Raw genomic sequence first — 20,588 nt, forward strand, 5'->3', positions numbered from 1 at the left:
AATGTTGATTTTGTAATTAATTTGGAAATTTTGGGTTTTTTGGAAATAATGAGTTATGGTAATTTCAATGCAGCAATTTCAGAGTATAAAAGTCACTCAAAATTTTGACCGATATTCTGAAATTTTGGGGACTTCAAACGAACAAGATGTTGTGATTCATATTACCGGACGTCTCCGTTAAAAGTTACTGTTGTGGCATCTCCCGCAGTTTTTTGGAATTATGGTAATGGTAGCATGTGAAGATAAATGTAATAGGACAGCGGCTGCTTACATTAGCGTTCGTTCATAAGTTTAGTCACAAAAGACTGCAGCTGAAGAAGCTGCACAATCTAACCCGTAAACGGAGATATAGAAATAATGCATGCGTAAAAACTCATCACTTCGGGAGAATTTTTAACATTCATTGAAACCGTACAATTGTACCATTCCAATTAATATTATCGATTTTTGCACTAAAATTCACCGTTTTACATTATCATTAGATACAAGGGAGAAACATTTGCCTAAAGTGTGCTGACAAAATATGAGGGAAGAGGAGAAGAAAACAATGGTCATACAGGGTAATCGTTAGCTTGCTAACTAACTCTTCCTACCTATCAGTGACTTAGGTCACGTTGACGAGCCACCACTGTTTCATAATCCCTCTACCTTCCCGTGTACAACCATTGCATTGCCACCTCCTCCTCGTACATTTTGTGTGTTTATATACCACTACTGAATGTTGCAACATTGTAGCTGATGATGCTATAACATTGTGAAACGTGTCGCACTAATAAATATTCTGTGGCAGAGTTTGTTCTTTTTCAATTGTTTCACAATTTTTAAGTTCCAAGAGAATCGCTCTGGTTATCTGCATATTTTCCTCCCAGGGAAGTCCAACATGTTGGCCATAAAAATGACTTCTTGCCTCCTCGCCCACTTCAGTTAAATACTTATCACAAGAAAGCAGCTGTTCGTGAGAAGAGGAGCAATACATGTTCCCACACTGATTGAAATTTCATGCGAAGTATTCATGCGTGCCTCTTATGCTTGTGTGCATCGTTTATTCTATATTCAGTGACCATTTGTCGATTTTAAATCAGGGCTCAGACAGGACAGGAAATAATAAATAGAGATATTTTCATTTAGAATTTTCTCCATACTGCCTGGAATAATAACAGCGCCCATGTTCTATAGTTTATAGCGAGAAAAATATTTATACGGGAAAGAAACTAATTCCGTGGATGCTTGTTAAAATGTTGTTTGTATCTTCAGAGGAGAGAAGAAATTATTTTCGACCGACAATTAATAATGATGAATCTCTTCGATCTTTCTACGAGGTATATGAAAATTTTTTCTTGAAATACGAATTGAAATATTTTTTCCATTATTGAATTTAAAATATGAAATATCTAACAAGCATCGTATGATTTAATCTAACAGGAAATATATAACTGAAGGAGATTTCCTCGTTTCCAGTGCAGTTCTACAATGAATAACAGTAGGACGGATGTCGAGAAACGCGATCTCTGTCTTGATGGACAGAAGGATGTTTCGCCGCCGGACACTGTACTCTCAGCCGTAGGCGATTTCGGTCGATGGCAAGCCCTGGTTACGGTCCTACTCTCTCTGGTGAAAATTCCAGTGGCATGGTTCCAGCTTGGCATTGTCTTCCTAGCTCCTCCGCTGCCTTCACCGCCCACGTGTGCGAGACCTTCCGGATCTAACATCACGCAGGAGCTTTGGAGGAACATAAGCCACCCGTTTACTCAAGTGGTAAGTCAAAAGCGCAAAAAGTGAATACTTATTATGGCATATGGCAAGTGATTTTTTTTAATTTTCAGTGTATAAACGTGTTGTCGGAAAACACGAATTTAAATGTTCCAATGAAAGCATAAAAAGTATTGCCATTTAATGGCGATGTAGTATTTACTGATTAAAAGCTTTGTAAGGCCTTTTTCCAATACCTTCTTCTGATGCCTTATTTCTCTTCTTTTCCTCAGAAAAAAAAGTTGAAGGAAAGTTAAATTACTCTATTTCCGAAGGTAATTTTATAAAACGTCACCGTAACATGAAATACATATAAGAAGTAACACTTGAGTAAAAAGTTAAATCACACACAAAAGTTACATACAAAAATTACACATACAAAGTAAAAATTACGCTTTCCTAAGATAATTTAACTATTCTTTAATCGTAGCATTAGAACAATTCAGATTCAAAGTATTAAAAGTGATTTGAAGTTCTAACTACTATTTCTTTTCATTATTACATTTGAGATTTTTAGTACATGAAATGACCAGAAGTGTCCTTCAAACGTATCACAGATTTAACACAGATAAATTCAACCAAACACTGGCTAAACCATCATTCATTAGGATAGCTTCAATGAAAATGAAATGATTTTGGTCTTGTACAAGGCAAATAAAAAAAGACAAGGAGACCAATAGCCCTAAGGTAAAATCAATATTTAATTTTGGTCTACTTTAAAAATATAAGATCATGTTAAGCACAAACAATGAATAAAACTTTGAATAAAGAATTTGAAGAGTTATTGCTAAAACAAAAGTTTGCCACATATCTAACCCCCAATTTTAAAACTACCATTTAGTTACATTTGGGATTTGAGACCTCCCTCATTTAACATAATAAAATACTACAATAATCATTATTTTTATCGGTAGTCTATTGGTTAAAGAAGGTTTTCGATGGACACAAGCTACCAACTGGTACAGTAACAATTCCCTCACACATCTTGACAAAACATAACCTGATATCCAGAATTACCATAAGCCACCTCTTCAATTCTGTATTCTTCCTTCCTCCCTTCATTCCATCCAACTTCCACAAGCTTTGCCTACCCTTTCCTCATTTGTCTAACATTTCCCTCTTTATTCTTTAGTCTTCAACACCCCATTGCCGATCAAAATGCTTTACATCCATTTTTCCTGCCTCCTTAGGATTCCTCCCAGCAAACCCCTCTCCTCGCCCACCATACCTAGTACTCCCTCATTTGTTTTTCTTTCAGTCCATTTCACCATCTCCATTCATCTCCACACTCACATTTCAAAAGCCTCCAATCTATTTCTATCATCCTGCTCCAGGGACCACGTTTCTGCCCCGTATATAACTACTTATCAAAGTTTTCATGAACCTTTTCTTAACATCCTTCCTCAACATCTCTCTCATCAATTCTCTCACCCTTGTGAAAGCTGCTTTGCCTGATGCAAATATTCTGATGTCCTTACTACTTTGAACATTTTGGTAAAAAAAATTCTGAGATAAGTAAACTGTTCCACTTGCTCAAGTTTACAAACCTATCTATTTTAATATATTTAATATTAATTATTTGGCATAACTTTTACCTTTATTGAACATCACATAACATTTGTTTAATTATATTTATTTTCATCCCATGCCTGTTGCACTGACTTTCCAAAGCACTTAGAAATGCTAGCAACCCTTTGGCTGACTGGCAAACTATAGCTCAATCATCAGCAAACCTAACTGATGGTATAAATTGTCCACTGACCATTACTAGGAAGATTCCCATCTCCAGTTCTTCCTATGCCTCTTTAGCCATTTCCCCTACATATGAATTGAACAGCACAGGTGATAATAAACACTCATCGTAATCCCTTTTCCCCCCTTTTGTTAACACTGCCCATCTGGACTCTCCATCTGCCTCTCGCACCTGAGCAGTCTGAGACATGTACAGGTTGTGGATAACTCTCCTAATCTTCCAATCAACTCCTTTTTTCTGCAATAATGTTATTAATTCTACTAAATTCACTCTATAAAATGACTTTTTGAAATCTACACAACAGACAAATAGATCCTGATTGGATTCTATGTTCCTCTCGATTAGTGTCCTCATTATTGCTATGGCATCATGTATGCCTCTGACTTTCCTGAATCCAAAATTACCATACCCTGAGTAATCATTTACCCTTCTCTCCATCCTTCTATTGATGATCCTAAGAACAATTTTAGCTGTATTTGAAATCAGACTAATTGTTCTAAAGCCAAAACCTTTCCCATTTACGAAATTGGAGCTAACACTGATCTAATGAAGTCTTCTGGCCTGATTTCTCCCTCATAAATGCTATGAATTAGTCTATAAAAACTTTTCCTCCCACCTTTTCCTAAACCTTTAAGAAGTTATGTGGGAATATTGTTTAGCCCCATGACTTTCTTTGATTTCAATTCCCTAAATGCCCTTCTGCATCTTTAACCATGCTTCTTTTGCTCTATTTGTTACCTGAATCAGCTTATTATTTAACTCTTTGTACTTCCTTCTACCGGAATCTGTATTTATACTATTCCATTTCCTTCTCTCATCTATCTTTCTAATCATCTTATCCTTGTCCTTTTCCTATTTACAGTTCCTATAGTTTCATTTATGAATTTTAATAACCCTTTTTCGATATGTTCTTTTCCACTTTAGTACCCAGCTCTGTGGTCTCTCTCATTTTTTCTACAACATGCTGATATTGCTTTCCTGTAATTCCTGGCTTCAAACAGTGATGCACTTTACAATGAAGTTGAAATGTTGAAACATGAGTAGAGTAAATAAATAAAATAAAAATATACTATGAAATTTTACTCTGTGATTATCTTTGTGAGTAATTCTGCAATTTTTGAGGTTGTTTAAATCTTACTTTCTCTCCATTTCACAGGGTGATACTATTGTGTACAACAGCTGTCAAATATATGACCGTAATTACTCTGCAATAGCAGCATCTGGGTGGAATGGAACTTTCAAAGATTTGAAATCATTACCAGTGATCCCTTGCAAGTCTTGGGAATATGATCGCAGCTTATTTGAAGAAACAATAATCACTGAGGTATCCTTTTAAATATGACTGCTTTCTTTAACACTAAGAAAATATAGCCCTCACAAGGCTGTTGTTAAGTCAGTGCCAAAACCAAAGAGTCCAAAGATTAGTGAAAATAGTTAATGCAAGGGTCATGATAATATATTTTGGGTAAAAACTGATTACAACTGCTCATTTAAAATTTTAAATTATTTTGAAATCATAATTGAAGACCTGATGGATCATTTTATCAATAATATCATCTTGAACTTCTTTCCAATTTAAAAGACACTGGACAACTCAGAGCACTCAAAAAGTTGGAATCATCTTGCTCAACAATTACTCTAATAATGTAACTGACAATTTCTGGGATTAAAATGATTCCAACACACAATTTAAAGATTTTGGGTCATATTTAGATTTATGTACTTGATGTTTAACTTCACTAAAACAATATCTGACATTTTGTTGAGGCTCAACTAAAAAATTGCCGACATTGTGTATTTGTGTTTATCGTGATGCCAATCACATGAATCAACTGACATCATGAACAATGATGCAAAAGAGGAAGTATTAATGTTAGAGTTGGATGTTATTTCTAGCCATTATGATGGAAAATATTTCACCTGGATTTTGTATATATATAATCATAGAAGATATTGGTGTTTGGAATAGGCTATATGTTTACTCTGAATTTATTGCACTTCCCTAGGGGGAGTTAATATGATAAAATTTAATGAAAAAGATCATAAGTGTCCATGTAAAGAATTGCCTTTACTTATATAGAGCTAGGGTTTGATCCCCTGTAGTGGCAGGGGTTTTCAAAGGTATTCCACTGCATATCGTATTTGAGTGCCATGGAGAATACAGCTTCAATGTAGGACACCATCTATGACATACCGCATGGAAGTTTGATCTTCTTGTGACACAAGAGCTAATATAGAGATTAGATTACCCTCTAGTAGAATCTCCCACAAAAACCCTTTACACAATTTAAACAGGTAATTAACTATTCCCAAAAGTTCAAATTACCTCAGCAGTTATGTAATTCACAATATCTAATACTGGTATTTGCTTACATTTTTATGACCATCTAATTGCTTCAACTCATGCAGTGGGACTTAGTATGCCAAAGAACACAGCTCTCTAATGTTGTTCAGATGACCTTCATGCTTGGAATATTGATTGGTAATGTTTTATTCGGAGTATGGGCAGACAGGTAATGTCATTAACTCAGCATCTAGTCAAGCTAAATAATTAGAAAGATTCCATGCGAATTAAATGATGATTATCAATTTTATTCCACAGAATTGGTAGAAAAAGACCGCTAATTGCTGCTCTTGCTCTACAAACCATTGCTGCATTGGCCTCTGCATCAGTTCCATGGTTTGAGGCCTTTATAATCCTTAGATTTCTGCTTGCTATAGCCACTGGTGGCACCATGATGACCAGCTTTGTTATTTGTGAGTCTATGTTTGTTTTTTAGTTGAATCAATTAGGTAAAATGTAATGATTTTCTCAAAATACATGGGGAAAAGGCTGATCTTAGGAAATGGCTAAATCAGAAAATTTCATACATTTATTTTATTTATTGATTGCATTATTCACCATAAGCCGTTTCAGCATGGTTTCATCATAAAACAAAAAATTTATATCAATTTTGTTAGTATACATCACATGGGAATAAGGTTATTTACATTGCATAGGGATATTTTACAAACAAATTTTAGACTTTTCTTTACATAATGCGCAAAATTCATCCACAGAGTACAAAGGTTTAATAACAAAGTACACTTTAAGATTACGCTTGAAAATATTTTAAGGAAATGCTTTCAAATCTGGAGGAAGCATTAAAATATTAAAGTAGAGATTCATCTGTAAGTTTACATGGAATAATTTAAATCCTTGTTTCTGGCATGTCTATAATGTACCTATCATTAAAACTAATTATTTTATGCATTACGACCTTGAAATAATTGGTTACAATAGCTGGGATGAGGTTGTGCCTAACTATTACTATCAGTCAATCAAATAATAAAAATACAGGAGTGTTAGCAAGTCTCTCCTCAATCTAAAAACATTGAAACCAGATACCTTGAAGCCTGAATATTTACAATTGATGGAGAAATATAATTGAGAGTCAGTTCTATTTTGAATTAACTAATCTAATCTTGCAGGTATGGAGATTGTTGGAGGATGGTGGCGTACTGCTATTCCAATTCTTTATCAAATTCCATTTGGTATGGGGAACTGTTCGATGGCAGGCCTAGCCTATTACCTCCGGCACTGGAGACATCTTCAGATCACCCTCGGAATGCTGTCAGCTCTTTTCATTTCATACTGGTGGTAAGTTCATCACAAATTCAAAATATTGTTTTCTCTTTGTCATTGAGAGGCATAAAATTTTTTTGGCAGTAAAATTTAAAAGAAGGGAACAGATTATCCAGTGGAAATAAACCATATCAAAAACTAGTACAACATATAAATAGAAATGTTTAGTACACTGGTAACCTTATTGCATATAAAAAACCTGGACGTGGATGAACCTGGGAGGTAAAGGGGATACAAATGAAACCATGGGTGAAGAATTCAGGAAATAGGAGCATTATTTGAAGATCAATATGATGCATTGATTGGGAGTGTATTGCACAACAATTTTCATTATTTCCCTAGTGGTGACACTTGAGGCTACTGCACTCCATTAATAAGGGTTATAAAGGTGCAAACTTAACAAACATATACTATACATTAACCTCGCCACCCACTTTTATTGCCCACTCAAGCCCTTCCCATACAGCCATAAAAGTTCCTCAGCCTGTAAGCTATTTTGCATTAGTGATAGCATATAACCCTCTCTTACCCTCCTTTATATTACTGTTTATCCTGAGTCTCCTTCTGCTACCCTTTCCTGTAGAGTCTGATTTATAATAAAGGCTTCTTATTAGCTGCCTATTCCTCTAGTCTACTCCTATATCACACAATATGTACTTTCATTAGCTTTGACCACTCAACTTTGTAAAACTTCTCAAAATTCACTAAGCTCACAAATACAATATGGTTTTACTCTATATACTTGTATATCTTACTATTAGAGTAATACTATCTTTATTTTACTGTTGATGTTCTCATTAATTTCCTTGCCAAACCCGGAATGATAATTTTCTTGGTAGCCGCTGGCTTTATTACTTCAGTTATATTTCCCAATTACCCTTCCCGCAAGTGACATTAATTATATGTTTCTATAGCCCTTGCATACTGATACTTGACTCTTTTTTGGGCTGGAATCCAAATTGACCTGAAAGATTCTTCTGGCTACATTCCTCGTTAAAAAATTATACTTCTTCAACAAATCTCTCCCTTACATTTTCCCCTAAAATATTTATACCTATAGTGATATGATTTATTCCGACTACCTTGTTCAACTACATCCCCTTTAGCACTTTTTTCTATATCACTATTGATTATGTATTCCTGAACTCTAGCCATTCTAATCCACATTGTATTCTTGTTATATACCTAAATTAACCTTATATTTTCCGTTAAATTCGTCTGCTCTAGCCACCTTTATTGAATGTATTTTAATTCCATTAATAACTGCCATGTTTTCTTAGGGTTGGCATGGCTTTTCCTTTGCAACATTCTGAAAAATCTCTCATCTCCTCATAAGGTGCTTTTAATTTTATTTTGCTGAAAATTTCCCCATGTCCCTGGATTGTCCTTTCTGCCACTTTTCCTTTGGCCCATAGGTTTCTCAAAAAAAGTTTACTATTTAGTTTTCTGTCCACTTTCCTGCACAGTTTTCTGCTAACATTCTTCCTCTCCTTCCTCTCATCCCTCCTGTGAATCATCTCTCCTTTGATTGCTGACTTCTTTATCTGTGAAAACAGGATAGCTGAGACCATAAACTTGATTGGCACAAAGTTGAAAGGAGGTGGGGAAAAAACAAAGTTATAAGTAAGGGGTGGGACAGGGAACACACACTAGGTCACTTGGGTGTGTTTAAGAAACAGTGACCCGCGTATACCTGAATCACACACTAAATAAAAAAAACTAATAAAAATTAAAACAAACTTTCAGCCTCTCTATCACTAGGGTGTGTTAAGGAATAACAGCACTCCAGTAAATCGCATTCACACACACACTCAGGGTTTGCAAGGATCTCTCCTATGACAGTGACCCACCAGTCACATAGATGCAAGCCAAATTATAAAAAAAATGTAGCAAAACAGAACAGATTTACGTAAACAAGCAATCACTCAATCACTCTGGTGTGTTAAACCTTTGTGAATCACATTTACACGCACACTCAGGGTTTACAAACATCCCTCCTAAAACAGTGACCCGCCAATCACACAGACAAGTAACAATACAGATACAATACCAAGTAACAATACAGATGCAACAAAATAGGATGGACTTATGTAAATAAGCAATCACTCAATCACTTGGGTGTGTTAGACCTTTGTGAATCGCATTTACACACACACTCAGGGTTTGCAAAGATCTCTCCTATGGCAGTGACCTGCCAATCCCACAGATGAATAAAAAATAATAAAACAGATGCATGCATGGCTTCGCTCATTCACTCAATCACTCAGGTGTGTTTTATCTGAAAACAGTGACCTTTGCGATTCACAAGTACTCACTATTTCAGGGTTTACCAGGATTCCTCCTAAGCCAGGGACCCACCAAACATACAGAAGTAACAAATGAAACAGAATGGACGACGTAAACATGCAATCCCTCAGGTGTATCAGACCTTTGTGAATTGCACACACTCACTCTTTCAGGGTTTGCAAGGGTTCCTCCTATGCCAGGGACCATCAATCATACAAACAAAAATTAAGGAAGTAGGAATCAGGGATAGTTAAGTGCCTAGATAAAACCTGACACCAGGTGTTTCGCCTGCCAAGCAGGCCTCTTCAGAGAAGAACAAATTTCCTTTGTGTGGGTTTGAAGGAATAGGTCATTGGAAGGTGGAGGGGGGAGAAATTAAATTCGTGAGTGTTCCCTGTCCCACCCCTTACTTATAACTTTGTTTTTTCCCCACCTCCTTTCAACTTTGTGCCAATCAAGTTTACGGTCTCCACTATCCCGTTTTCATTGCTTTCAGACAGTAGGTATGTTCATTTTATATTTACACTTCTTTATCTGTTTCACATTTACAGTTCATATTATTTCTTATTCAGTTCTTACAATCCTATTTATTAGGCATACCCACCCTACCTCAACAGTTACTCTCCATGCTTCACCCTTTAGATTTTAAATACCCTATCCCTTTTCAATTTCAAAATGCATTTCAGAACTACTAAATTATATTCTGGATCTCCATTTGCCCCTAGGAGCTGTGTGATTTGATCATGCTGTTCCTAAATCAAGGTCTAACCATGATGTAATCTAACTGGTTCCTGGGGCCAGTGGACAGAGTAATATAGATGCCAAGATTGATTTTGGCATTTATTAGCATCCATAGTTGAGCCTTGGGTAAATAATTGCAGTTGTGTGTTGCTCAAAAGTGTTTTATCTGACCATTGCTTAATGGGCAGCACCACTGGGATCAGAGTCTTTTGAGTCATCTGAGGAACATGAACTTTGTGGGCTACCATTGGTTTGTCTTCTACCCTTCAATCTGACTGGCATGGGTGACCCTACCAGAAGCAGTCATTATTGCCCCTACCAGCATTACTCTAGGGTTTATTGGAATAGGCATTCTCTTCCACTATATCAACATTGTAGTAGTCTGTGGGAGGCACAAAAAGGGTTCAATTTATAAACTAATGGATCAAAATTTAATTACATATATTATTATGCAGCATTCATTTCTTTTAGGGTGATCCCAGAATCTCCAAGATGGCTCCTTTCAGTTGGGCGGAGGAAGCAGGCTTTGGAAATTATAGAAAATGCTGCCAAAAAAAATGGAAGATCCATTGAGCCTCTAAATGAACTAAGACTTGAAGAGCAAATCAAGAAAGGTATTGAGGTAAAGATTTATTTGTAAATAAATGAATAGAATATCCTACATTCAAAGTTTAAAATCACTCTGTTCATTTTAGAATTGAACACAAGGTATTGGACCTCATTACTCATAATTTCTTGATTATCTAAATCCCTTTGACACTCAATTGTTGCAAACTATGAAATATCACTCGATACTTGCTATAAATGCTAGGATAATTACATAAGAGTATGTGCATATCTGTATAAATGCACATGAAATTACATAATCCCTGCTACTAAAAGATGAAGCATTGTCATCCCTTACTTTTGTCAATTGTCACATATATATTACATGGCAAATAGGATATTGTAATGGAGTTAGGAAAGTACAAAGGTGTAAAAAAAATGGGATTGTGGGAGAAAAGGGCAATGGACCACTATAAGTACCAACCATAGAAAAACCTTGCTGACCCATCTGGCACTTAATTTTCAGTTTTTCCGACCACATACCCCCTACTCCCTGCCTTCAAGGTCAGATCCCTTGACTAAAAACTCAATAGAGCTAGCCCGAAAATTGAAAGATATTAATGTCCCGGAAAAAGCGAGACTAGTCTCCTTTGACATTAGCAATTTAGTATCTAAAGATTTTAAGTGGTGCTCGATCCCATTTCTGGGAGATCTTTCATATAGGATTTCCAACTGCCTACCCACCTCACTCAAAGCAGCCTTCTACCCACCCATTACCCTCTCCAAACTTCTAGCCAATGGAAAAGACACCCAGGATAGCCTTCTCAAATCAGACATTTATAAACTGAAATGCGAGGATTGCAAACAGCATTTATGTCAGTCAGACCGGCAGGAATATCAAGTTACGAGTCAAGGAACACGCAAGGTGTCACAAAAATCAGAATAACAACTCTCTCTTCGCCAAGCATTTACTAGAATTCGACCACAGCAGTGACTTTGTCCCAGAGATATTACACACACTCCCAAAAGGATTAAAAATGGATGCTCTCGAGAAATTAGAGATAAGAAGGCACTTGGTTAACCCCAACACGACACTTTGTAATGAGCAATTGTTCCTATACCCCTCCCCACTCCTCTCCAAGAAACTAGCCTGGAAATGGTCAAAACAATCCATCAACGCACCTGCAAGCCCCCACCCCCCTCAAATCCTTCCAACCCTCCCCGCCCCCACTCTGTCATGAGGGTATATATTCTTGCTCTGTCTGTTTTGCAAATGTGTACCTGATGATGCCGCAAGTCGGTGAAACGCGTTGTACCGTATAATAAAATCTGTGGAAAAGTACGAGTCTTTCTTTTTAGTATGGATAGGTACTTAAGCCCACATTGATTTTTTAAAGACTTCATGGACTATCCAATCTACCTTCCTACCAGCATTCGCATGCCTTTTGTTCTCATCAACTTTGATGAACATTCTGCCAATGCATATAAAAGCAACCACTAGTACAATTATTTTGCCATTTAGACTCACAGTGCAATCCTTATTCCCATTCTTTCTATCAATCACAGTTACTTTAATAACATGAGGTCTGTCTGGAAAGGATTCAGCCATGCAATATTTTGAGAAAAATAGCCTACCTAGAACAATGAGGCTCTGGCCCCCTTGGAATTACTCCCCTTGGGACATCACAAACATATCCCAGTATCTCTTCCACTTTTCAAAACAAATTGCAAAGCCCTTTTTTGGAATGGTCATCGGCTGCCTCATCATATTCTCCTTCATCTTTTCAATGTCAAGAATTCCATGCAGCAGTTGCAGGGGTATGATATGCATTTACGACTTGCTCCAAGCCATAAATGAGGATCCAGATTTTCTAAAAAAATGGCAATTACTGAAGATAAGTCATGGGTCTATGGCTGTTGACCTAAAACAAAAGCCCAGTCTTCCCAACTGTTGAATGATGAGATTAAATAGAATGCGATGAGACAGCTGATGACCTGTATATATCACATTTAAAGCAATCAGTAATACTTCCTCTGACTATGTTCTCTCGAAAACTTCCACATTTTCCTATATTTGCTATATCATTTACCTTATCCATTCAACAAATGCATAAAAAGAAAAAAAATCCCATTTAGAAATTATATCACAATATAGCCTTTATAAAATTCAAAGCCTTGTAGACTGATGACGGAAATGAAGATTTTAACTAGATTCATGTACAGATATGACAAAAAAAACCAAAAACACAGTAATCAACCCGGAGGTTGGTTTGGTCGGTGATGGTAGAGTTCACCCAGTACTAAGCCCGACGGCATGCTCAAAATGATAATTGAAAGTCTCATCTGCATAATGTATTATAAATGTCAGACAAAAAAATTTTTGAGCTCAGCTTGTTATCATATCATATTATTACTAGACTTATTCCTATAACGTAAGTTTACTGTTATTTTTAGAAACCTCTTAATGATAGATTTAAGATAGAAAGCTATTTTGATACCCCAATGTCACCTTTATCACTGGCAGCATCCCCCCTATAGCAACAGGGTACTGCAGAAGGATAATGTACAGATAGAATTAAATTATTGATACTCAAGGACTTTGAAAATTTGATCATAAGAATAACCATAAGCATTCATTTCATTTGATTAATTTTTGCTGTTACATTGCATTAGTTCCAAAAATCTCATCATTTGTTTTTGGTTGGGAAGATTATATAAATATAATGCTTACTTTATTATCCTATTTGCTAATTCTCATCATTTGAAAAATTGAGGATTTTTGCATAGTTTTAAGAGCAGATTTTGTAGCAAATAATATATCATCTCCAGAAGCTAAAGATGCGTAAATTAAAGGTTAGAAATATATAAAATTAAATCTAATGCATAGTGGATAGATTATGGCAATGTCTGACAAAACAATGCTGACATGGGAGTACTCATAAATTTGCTGGAGTAAACAAAGTTTGCAGAAACATGAAAGCTCTTCCTGTGGTGTTAGATGTGGCACATATGACAAAATGGTATGGTAGCTACAGATAGTCATTATTTAGCAGATTTGAAGTGTTTGAAAAGAGATTTATGTTAAATAAAAAATTTCAGGGTCAATCCTGATTTGAAATTATGCGTGATTTTATTGCATAACATTCACTATTTTATTTTACCATACATGAAAACCAAACTGAATGGGCTAACTTCTCATTTCTGATATTTATGTAGGTTCTTGTTTCCTGTGAAATGATAACAAAAAGCCTGTTCAATGTTTAACACAACCTTTCCTCATTTCATTGACTAACACTTATATGACCATTAAAAATATATCTCTTGATCATTGATTTTTGAGGTGTGAAAAACAACAATAGCCATTACCCAGTACAGATATATAGTGCTAAGCTTTCCTTTTAAGAATCAGGGGACAATCACAGTAATTTAATTTCACTATGACAATAAAAAGGTGTCAGCAGCTACTTTAAATTCATCATAGCTAATAGAAAAGAGGTGACATAATGTTAGTAATGTTACATGCAAATAGTTAAATCAACATTTTATTATTCCATATACTCGATTAACATATAATCTTAAATTTTGTGGGTCCTTAAACCACAAACTAAGCCTCTATTCATTGCAAACTGGATGAAACAATAAATACACAGCAATCAATCCAATTAAATTCAACATACTATCACACTCTCTCTAGTTTCTCAACAGCACTTGTTAATGAAATGCATTTACTCACAACATGCAATTTTATTCTTCATCCTTTCCTATTAATTCTAGTTCTAACTGTTCCCAATGTTCTCTTGCCTTGAATATTTGCTATATAATGTTAGTATGCCTAGCCTTACATATAGAGGCATACATGTTTCTGTTGGTGAGAAAAAAGTAAGCAACTCAACCTTTTTCTTAAAAATAAAGATTTTCCACGCTATTGGTGTATTTACCCACAGTTATAACCCCTAGGTATTATAAAATAGAAATAGAGCATCATTTTTTAATACTATTTATCATTTTTCAGTCATGCTCATAAAACTGGCAGGAATTGGCGTTAGCAATGATGGCCTTTTCAATGGTAATCTGATCTCCACTTGAGTACTATGATGATTGCATTTCAAAATGTTCCCATTCAACTGTCCCTTTCCTTTCATTGCATGGAGTATTAAACCATTCTCTAAAGAGTACCCATATTTTGTTAACAGTGAATCAATTTTTCCAACACTAGCTAACTTTCTTTTAATTCTTTGTTTTTTATCAAATTAGATGGCTATGCCAAACAGTATAAATGATTCAGCTGTGGGCTACCTCTCTTAATTTCACAACTAATATTGAAAACTAGTATTTTCTTCTGACTTTTACCTCTGAAGGCAGATTTTTAGTGACTAATTCATGTGATAATTGAAATATGGATGAACTTTTGTCAACTCTAACTGTAGCAACAAAAGTTGTTTTTATTTCAATTTAAGCCTTACATCATTGTATTCCATGAAACCTAGCATATTTTGCAGATTCAATACAATTTGAGTCTGGAAAACATATCAATGAAATTATGTAAAATCCATGATAGTCACCATCAATATGTAACTAAAGATGAAGAAATGGAGGCAGATGTAACTTCTAATCATATTATTCAAGGCTTCTGTTGTATAATGAGAGAGTCAGTCATCTTCAGTGGGGTCAATCCTGACCACACAAACTGATGATGTATGTGCAAAAACAAAAAGTAGGGCATAGTTAATAGTTACCTTTCGTCTAAAATCAAACAATTTTTTCATTGCAATATTTCAGAACAATAGAATAGCAGAAAGAAAAACAGAAGGAGTTCTTGGCCTCATCAAACGGCCTCATATGAGAACCATCACAATCTGCATATTTTTTAACTGGTTCTTTGGGGGACTGGCATTCTTTGGATTGTCCCAATACTTAGCATACATAGGAGGGAATCTCTTTATTACCATAGTAATATCTTGTAAGTATCTCATTTTGTAACATAAAATGGCATTTCATATGTTGTAACAAAGGATGCAAAGAGTATCTACATATTTTGATTCCATGTATGAATGTTTGACTTTTCTGAAAAGAATATTCATCTTAATAGCCACGAGGATATCAATATGTAATAATCATAACTAAATGGTTGAATACTGGTAAAAAATTATAAACGTACTTCAATACTTCTGTCATATAGGCCAAAGGGGACAGATATGTGAATAAACTCTCAATTTTAGCTCACTGGAGAGAACTACTTCACATGCAGAGTGATTATATAAATGATTATTGCCCATGTATATGTGAAAATTAATATTTTGTAAGCTTTCAGCTCAAAGCTCAAATCTCCTTCACATGGGTCATTATTTCATTGATGCTAATCATTACTTCTGTTTTTTTACCATTATTATTGTTGTAAATTATTATTATTGACTGCTCTTTTGGCAATAAAATTTCAAGAATTTTATTGAGTGATTCTGGACATACAATGTGTATGCTTTATCAACAGCACTTTCCTCGGTTCCTGGAACATTAGCTTGTGTGTATATTGTGGAACGCTTTGGCAGGAGGACATCAATTATTGCTGCACAAATGGTAACGGGAGCAGCAACCCTTCTAATTGTGGCATTTCCAATTGGTAAGCAGCTTCCATTTCTTGAAAAATGCAACATGGTAAAATATTATTATTTGCTTTAAATTCCCTCTACTTTACCCCTAACTTTACATTGTATTCTTCCCTTCATATTGTACAATACTTGACAACAGCAGGTTATTTATCACTGTCATTAGTGATGGTTAGAGAACTACATCCCACAAGGAAACATCCTCCCACCTATCATAAAGCAAAATGTTTAGCATAAAACCTATTTCAAATTTGTTTTTTACATTTGCATTGCACTCAAATTCAGTTTTATTTCCCAGGAACCACAACACGTAGTATCCACAGCAGGAGAAATATGATGGTAAAAGCATGTAAAAATGTCATAGCAAAACAATTCTAATCAATAAATCTGCTTGTCAAGCACAAAAACTTAAGATGCTACATCAGTCAATATTTTTGTATTCCTGCATTGTTAGATGATTCTTTCAGAGTCATTTTAGAGATTTGTTGAGCTAATCAAGTGGGTAGAGAGCTCTCCTGCTAACCCAAAGGTTATGGGTTTGAGTCCCACCTTGGGCATGGACATTGCGTCCATTTTGGTGTTTCAGCCTCTGGGAAACTTCAAAAAAACCAAAGGCTAATCAGGATCCCAACGAGCATACAAACAATCGCAGACATTAGAAGATCATTATGTAGTTAGGGAATTCTTACATTACTATTGCTCAGATTGCTTGTCAACAGTGTGCATTAGGCAAAACGTTTTAAGAGCTCATCTATCCTGAATGCATTTGAGAAATCTTATTGCTGGATTTTTGAAAGATATTGGGAGAAGTTTTATTGAATAAATGCCAATAGCAATAAAAATATCATTGAACCTTTGAATATTTAAAGGGTTAGATAAAGGTTTACACCCCATACATCATTTCCTTTTGGGGTAGGCACTATCAATAAAAGCCTAGTTACAGGTTACAAAGGGTAATACTTTCTCTTTCAACTTTCTTCCATATCAACCTAACTTATCACACTTAGGAAACTTAGGCCCTAGTCACTACTTTGATATTTTAGTACCCTGCAAGCCACCACTAGGGTGTGTGGTAGGGTGTGAATACACACCAGACTAATTTTGACCCTATTCCTTGCCTTGAAAGTCTTCTTCTACTCCATTTACCCATCCATAAACTTGACATACTATTTTCATGCATACATACTTGGAATAATTGCTTTCATAGGATTAAAGGACAGCTCTTTTATTGAATATTCCCTCATATAATCTTTCACAACTTTCCTCTACTTACTCCAAATCAACAAATATGCATACAATTTTATTTTGAATGCCCATAAATTTCTCGTGGCATTTTTTCCATTCATTCTAGGAACAGCTGAAGTTCGTAAGCATGGATTGAAAAATTCACACATACTAGTCATCAGTGCTTTTCAACCATACTTGGTAATTTCTCTTGACATTACATATATGCAATTCTTCTTCCTTCATTGTGAATAATATTCTTTACTCTGATTCTGCATCACATGTCTTCCTTTTCACTTTTTAACCATTTAAAAAACAATTTATTCCCAACAAAGTCATTCTGCTTTTTGCCCTGCTTCTGGCAAACATATTCTTTCATTACTTCATCTACAATGGTATTTACATTAATTCTTTTTTTTATTACCAAATTATAATGAAGGCTTCATCAACTTTTCTTTAGGAGAATATTATGCTGATTGGCCCAGGATATCATTGGTTGTAATTGGAACAATGGGAACCTCTGTCTCATTTCCAGCATTATATCTTTATTCTGGAGAATTATTTCCGACAGTTATTCGCAACTCAACAATGGGTATTGCATCAATGTTTGGTCGATTGGGATCTATGGCTGCTCCTTTCATGGCAACACTGGTAAGTAATAAAAGCACAGTTCTCCCTTCAGAATATTTATCCCTATACTATGGTGAAATGTACATTAGGAAATTCAATATACATAATATTTGTTTGCAGGGGTATTATGGAGAGTATCTACCACCAGTGACAATTGGAGGGGTATATATTGCTGGAACATTTCTCCTTTTCTTTCTACCTGAAACCAAGGGTAAACAGCTCCCTGATAGTCTTCAAGATACAGATGAACTTTTCAAGAACAAAACACAAATTAAAGAAAATGCATCACATCAGTTATCAGTGAGTACTCTAATTTATATATATATATATATATATATATATATATATATATATATATATATATATATATATATATATATATATATATATATATATATATATATATATATATATATATATATATATATATATATATATATATATATATATATATATATATATATATATATATATATATATATATATATATATATATATATATATATATATATATGAAACAAAGATGAGGATTTAGGGAGATACACCTGTTGGAAATGTTTCAAACTTCCAATTTCTACAGTGTCAATTTCAGTTAAGTTGCTAATACATATAAATAAAAAAAAAGAAGATTCAAATCCTAATCTCAGCAGGTCTGTGGTAAGAGGTCAGTCAGGGAAAGGGCAAGGAGGGTATGAATATTCCAATAAAAATACATTTAATTTTCTTTTAATATTCAACTTATGTTTCAAAGAATAGTTAATATGCATTCTTTTTAACCTTTTCCCTGGGTATGACAATGTTCAGCCACCACCTCATTGCTATACTGATTTAAATGCTGTTCTAAAATGGACCTCCATTCTTGAGCCACAAGGGTGGCATTATTTCTTGACCATGGGAATGATGCCTCAAGTCTTGGCAGAAATAGGTTGCTTGTATTTAATCTTTTGAGATGATGACTAGATGAGAACTATTCAGTATTGAAGAACACATAGCCCTTATTATACAGTCATATTCTATAGAAAGGAATAAGAACATTGATAAGCATAAAATTAGTTTCTCATACCAATACCTCAGTATAAACATTTCATATTTTTTCAGTTCATGAGTACAATGTTGTATTCATATTCATCATCCTACTGAAAAAATGCAATGGTATCATATTGTGCACCCTCACTCAAAATATTAATTTTGTTAACATGTAAAGGCAAAAAACTATACTTCGTTTGTTATATGAGAAGAATTACTCAAAACAATGCTCAGCTTAAAAATTTGAAGTAGGCAACCATTACAGTACAAATCTCAATAATAATTAATATTTTCATCATTGCAGTATTATGCCTCTTACTTCTTTGCTGAGTGGGGTTTTTATAGGTCGCATTCCTGCTATGTTGTGTAGGCATTCTTTTATAAATAGGTACCAATATCCCCAACTGGTCAATTTCTTGTTGCTCCCTCTGTTTCCCAATGATGATTGTAATTCCACCCACCCTTCCTTAGTGTGTTTGAAATTACAAATGCAAATTAAGGATAATTTGGGATCAAAAACTAAAAACATCTGGAACCCAAATTCTTTTTACACCCTTAACTCAATTGTTCCCATTATATTTCACCGTGACCTAACCTTCAGAGAACTATCATTTTGCTTGCCATATGAAAAGTAATATGTGGTTAAATTACTATTTGACTGAAACATTAACTGGCTTTAACTAATGTTTTTGCCTCCATTTTCCAAATTGTACAACTTGTTCTCCAAGCTACTCATCATAAAAATCACACCTTAACCTGAAGACCCAGTAAAAAGACTAAGCAAAATATCTTAAATCTATAGAATATGTAAGTACAGGCAAAACAATCTGACAAAAGTAGGTATATGGAAAGGAGAGGTATGAATAAATAATTCAACTGCTGCTAATAACCCATAATCCAGAAGTGCCATATTAAGTGTCTGGACAGCACATGACTTTCAGCATCTCACACTTGATAATTCACACTTTATGCCTTGATGCCAGTGTTATCAGTGTGATGTTTCATTTTATTCAATAATGATTTTTACTACATACATTTATGGTTCATGAAGCAATGAATGCCTCTTAATATTGAGTTTATTTTTGACTTAGGAGTTTAAAAATTTATTTTCCTTATTTAAATAATTTTTATTAAGTATAATACCTTTCCATTTAATTGCATGCATTCTTATTTTATGCATTTATTTTTAATATTATTAATTTACAATATTCATTTGAAATAGGAGTCCTAAATTTGCAGAAGATGAAAATGTTGGAGTCATAAACAACTGCTATATTCCAATGACAAAAATTACTATGAAGAAAAATAAATGAGATATGTATCCTGATAATTTTTATAGTTGTTTATGCAACACATTTTACATGTTATTTTAGAAAACTCATGTGAAATTTAATTTGTATAAAAT

General features: G+C 34.6%; 1 protein-coding gene across 1 annotated transcript; it reads left to right on the plus strand.

Moving 5' to 3' along the window:
- The first annotated feature begins 1,470 nt into the window (after positions 1-1,470).
- Positions 1,471-19,625, plus strand: LOC139691786 (organic cation transporter protein-like). The gene is made up of 11 exons (XM_071589691.1): positions 1,471-1,755; positions 4,659-4,826; positions 5,912-6,015; positions 6,105-6,259; positions 6,974-7,142; positions 10,626-10,776; positions 15,480-15,660; positions 16,189-16,317; positions 17,988-18,178; positions 18,278-18,457; positions 19,572-19,625. The coding sequence occupies exons 1-11, from the start codon at positions 1,471-1,473 to the stop codon at positions 19,623-19,625; spliced, it is 1,767 nt and encodes a 588-aa protein (XP_071445792.1).
- Positions 19,626-20,588: the final 963 nt, after the last annotated feature.

Source organism: Hetaerina americana, unplaced genomic scaffold (assembly GCF_022747635.1).
Source record: "Hetaerina americana unplaced genomic scaffold, ioHetAmer1.1.p SCAF_1, whole genome shotgun sequence".
Classification (NCBI taxonomy): Eukaryota; Metazoa; Arthropoda; class Insecta; order Odonata; family Calopterygidae; genus Hetaerina; species Hetaerina americana.

What these genes read in the sequence shown, in the direction of transcription:
- LOC139691786 (XM_071589691.1), top strand. Translation starts at nt 1,471, where the DNA reads ATGAATAACAGTAGGACGGATGTCGAGAAACGCGATCTCTGTCTTGAT. An exon ending in AAGAAACAATAATCACTGAG is followed by an intron (nt 4,827 to 5,911) that starts GTATCCTTTTAA and finishes CAACTCATGCAG; the next exon opens with TGGGACTTAGTATGCCAAAG. An exon ending in CTCCTTTCATGGCAACACTG is followed by an intron (nt 18,179 to 18,277) that starts GTAAGTAATAAA and finishes ATTTGTTTGCAG; the next exon opens with GGGTATTATGGAGAGTATCT.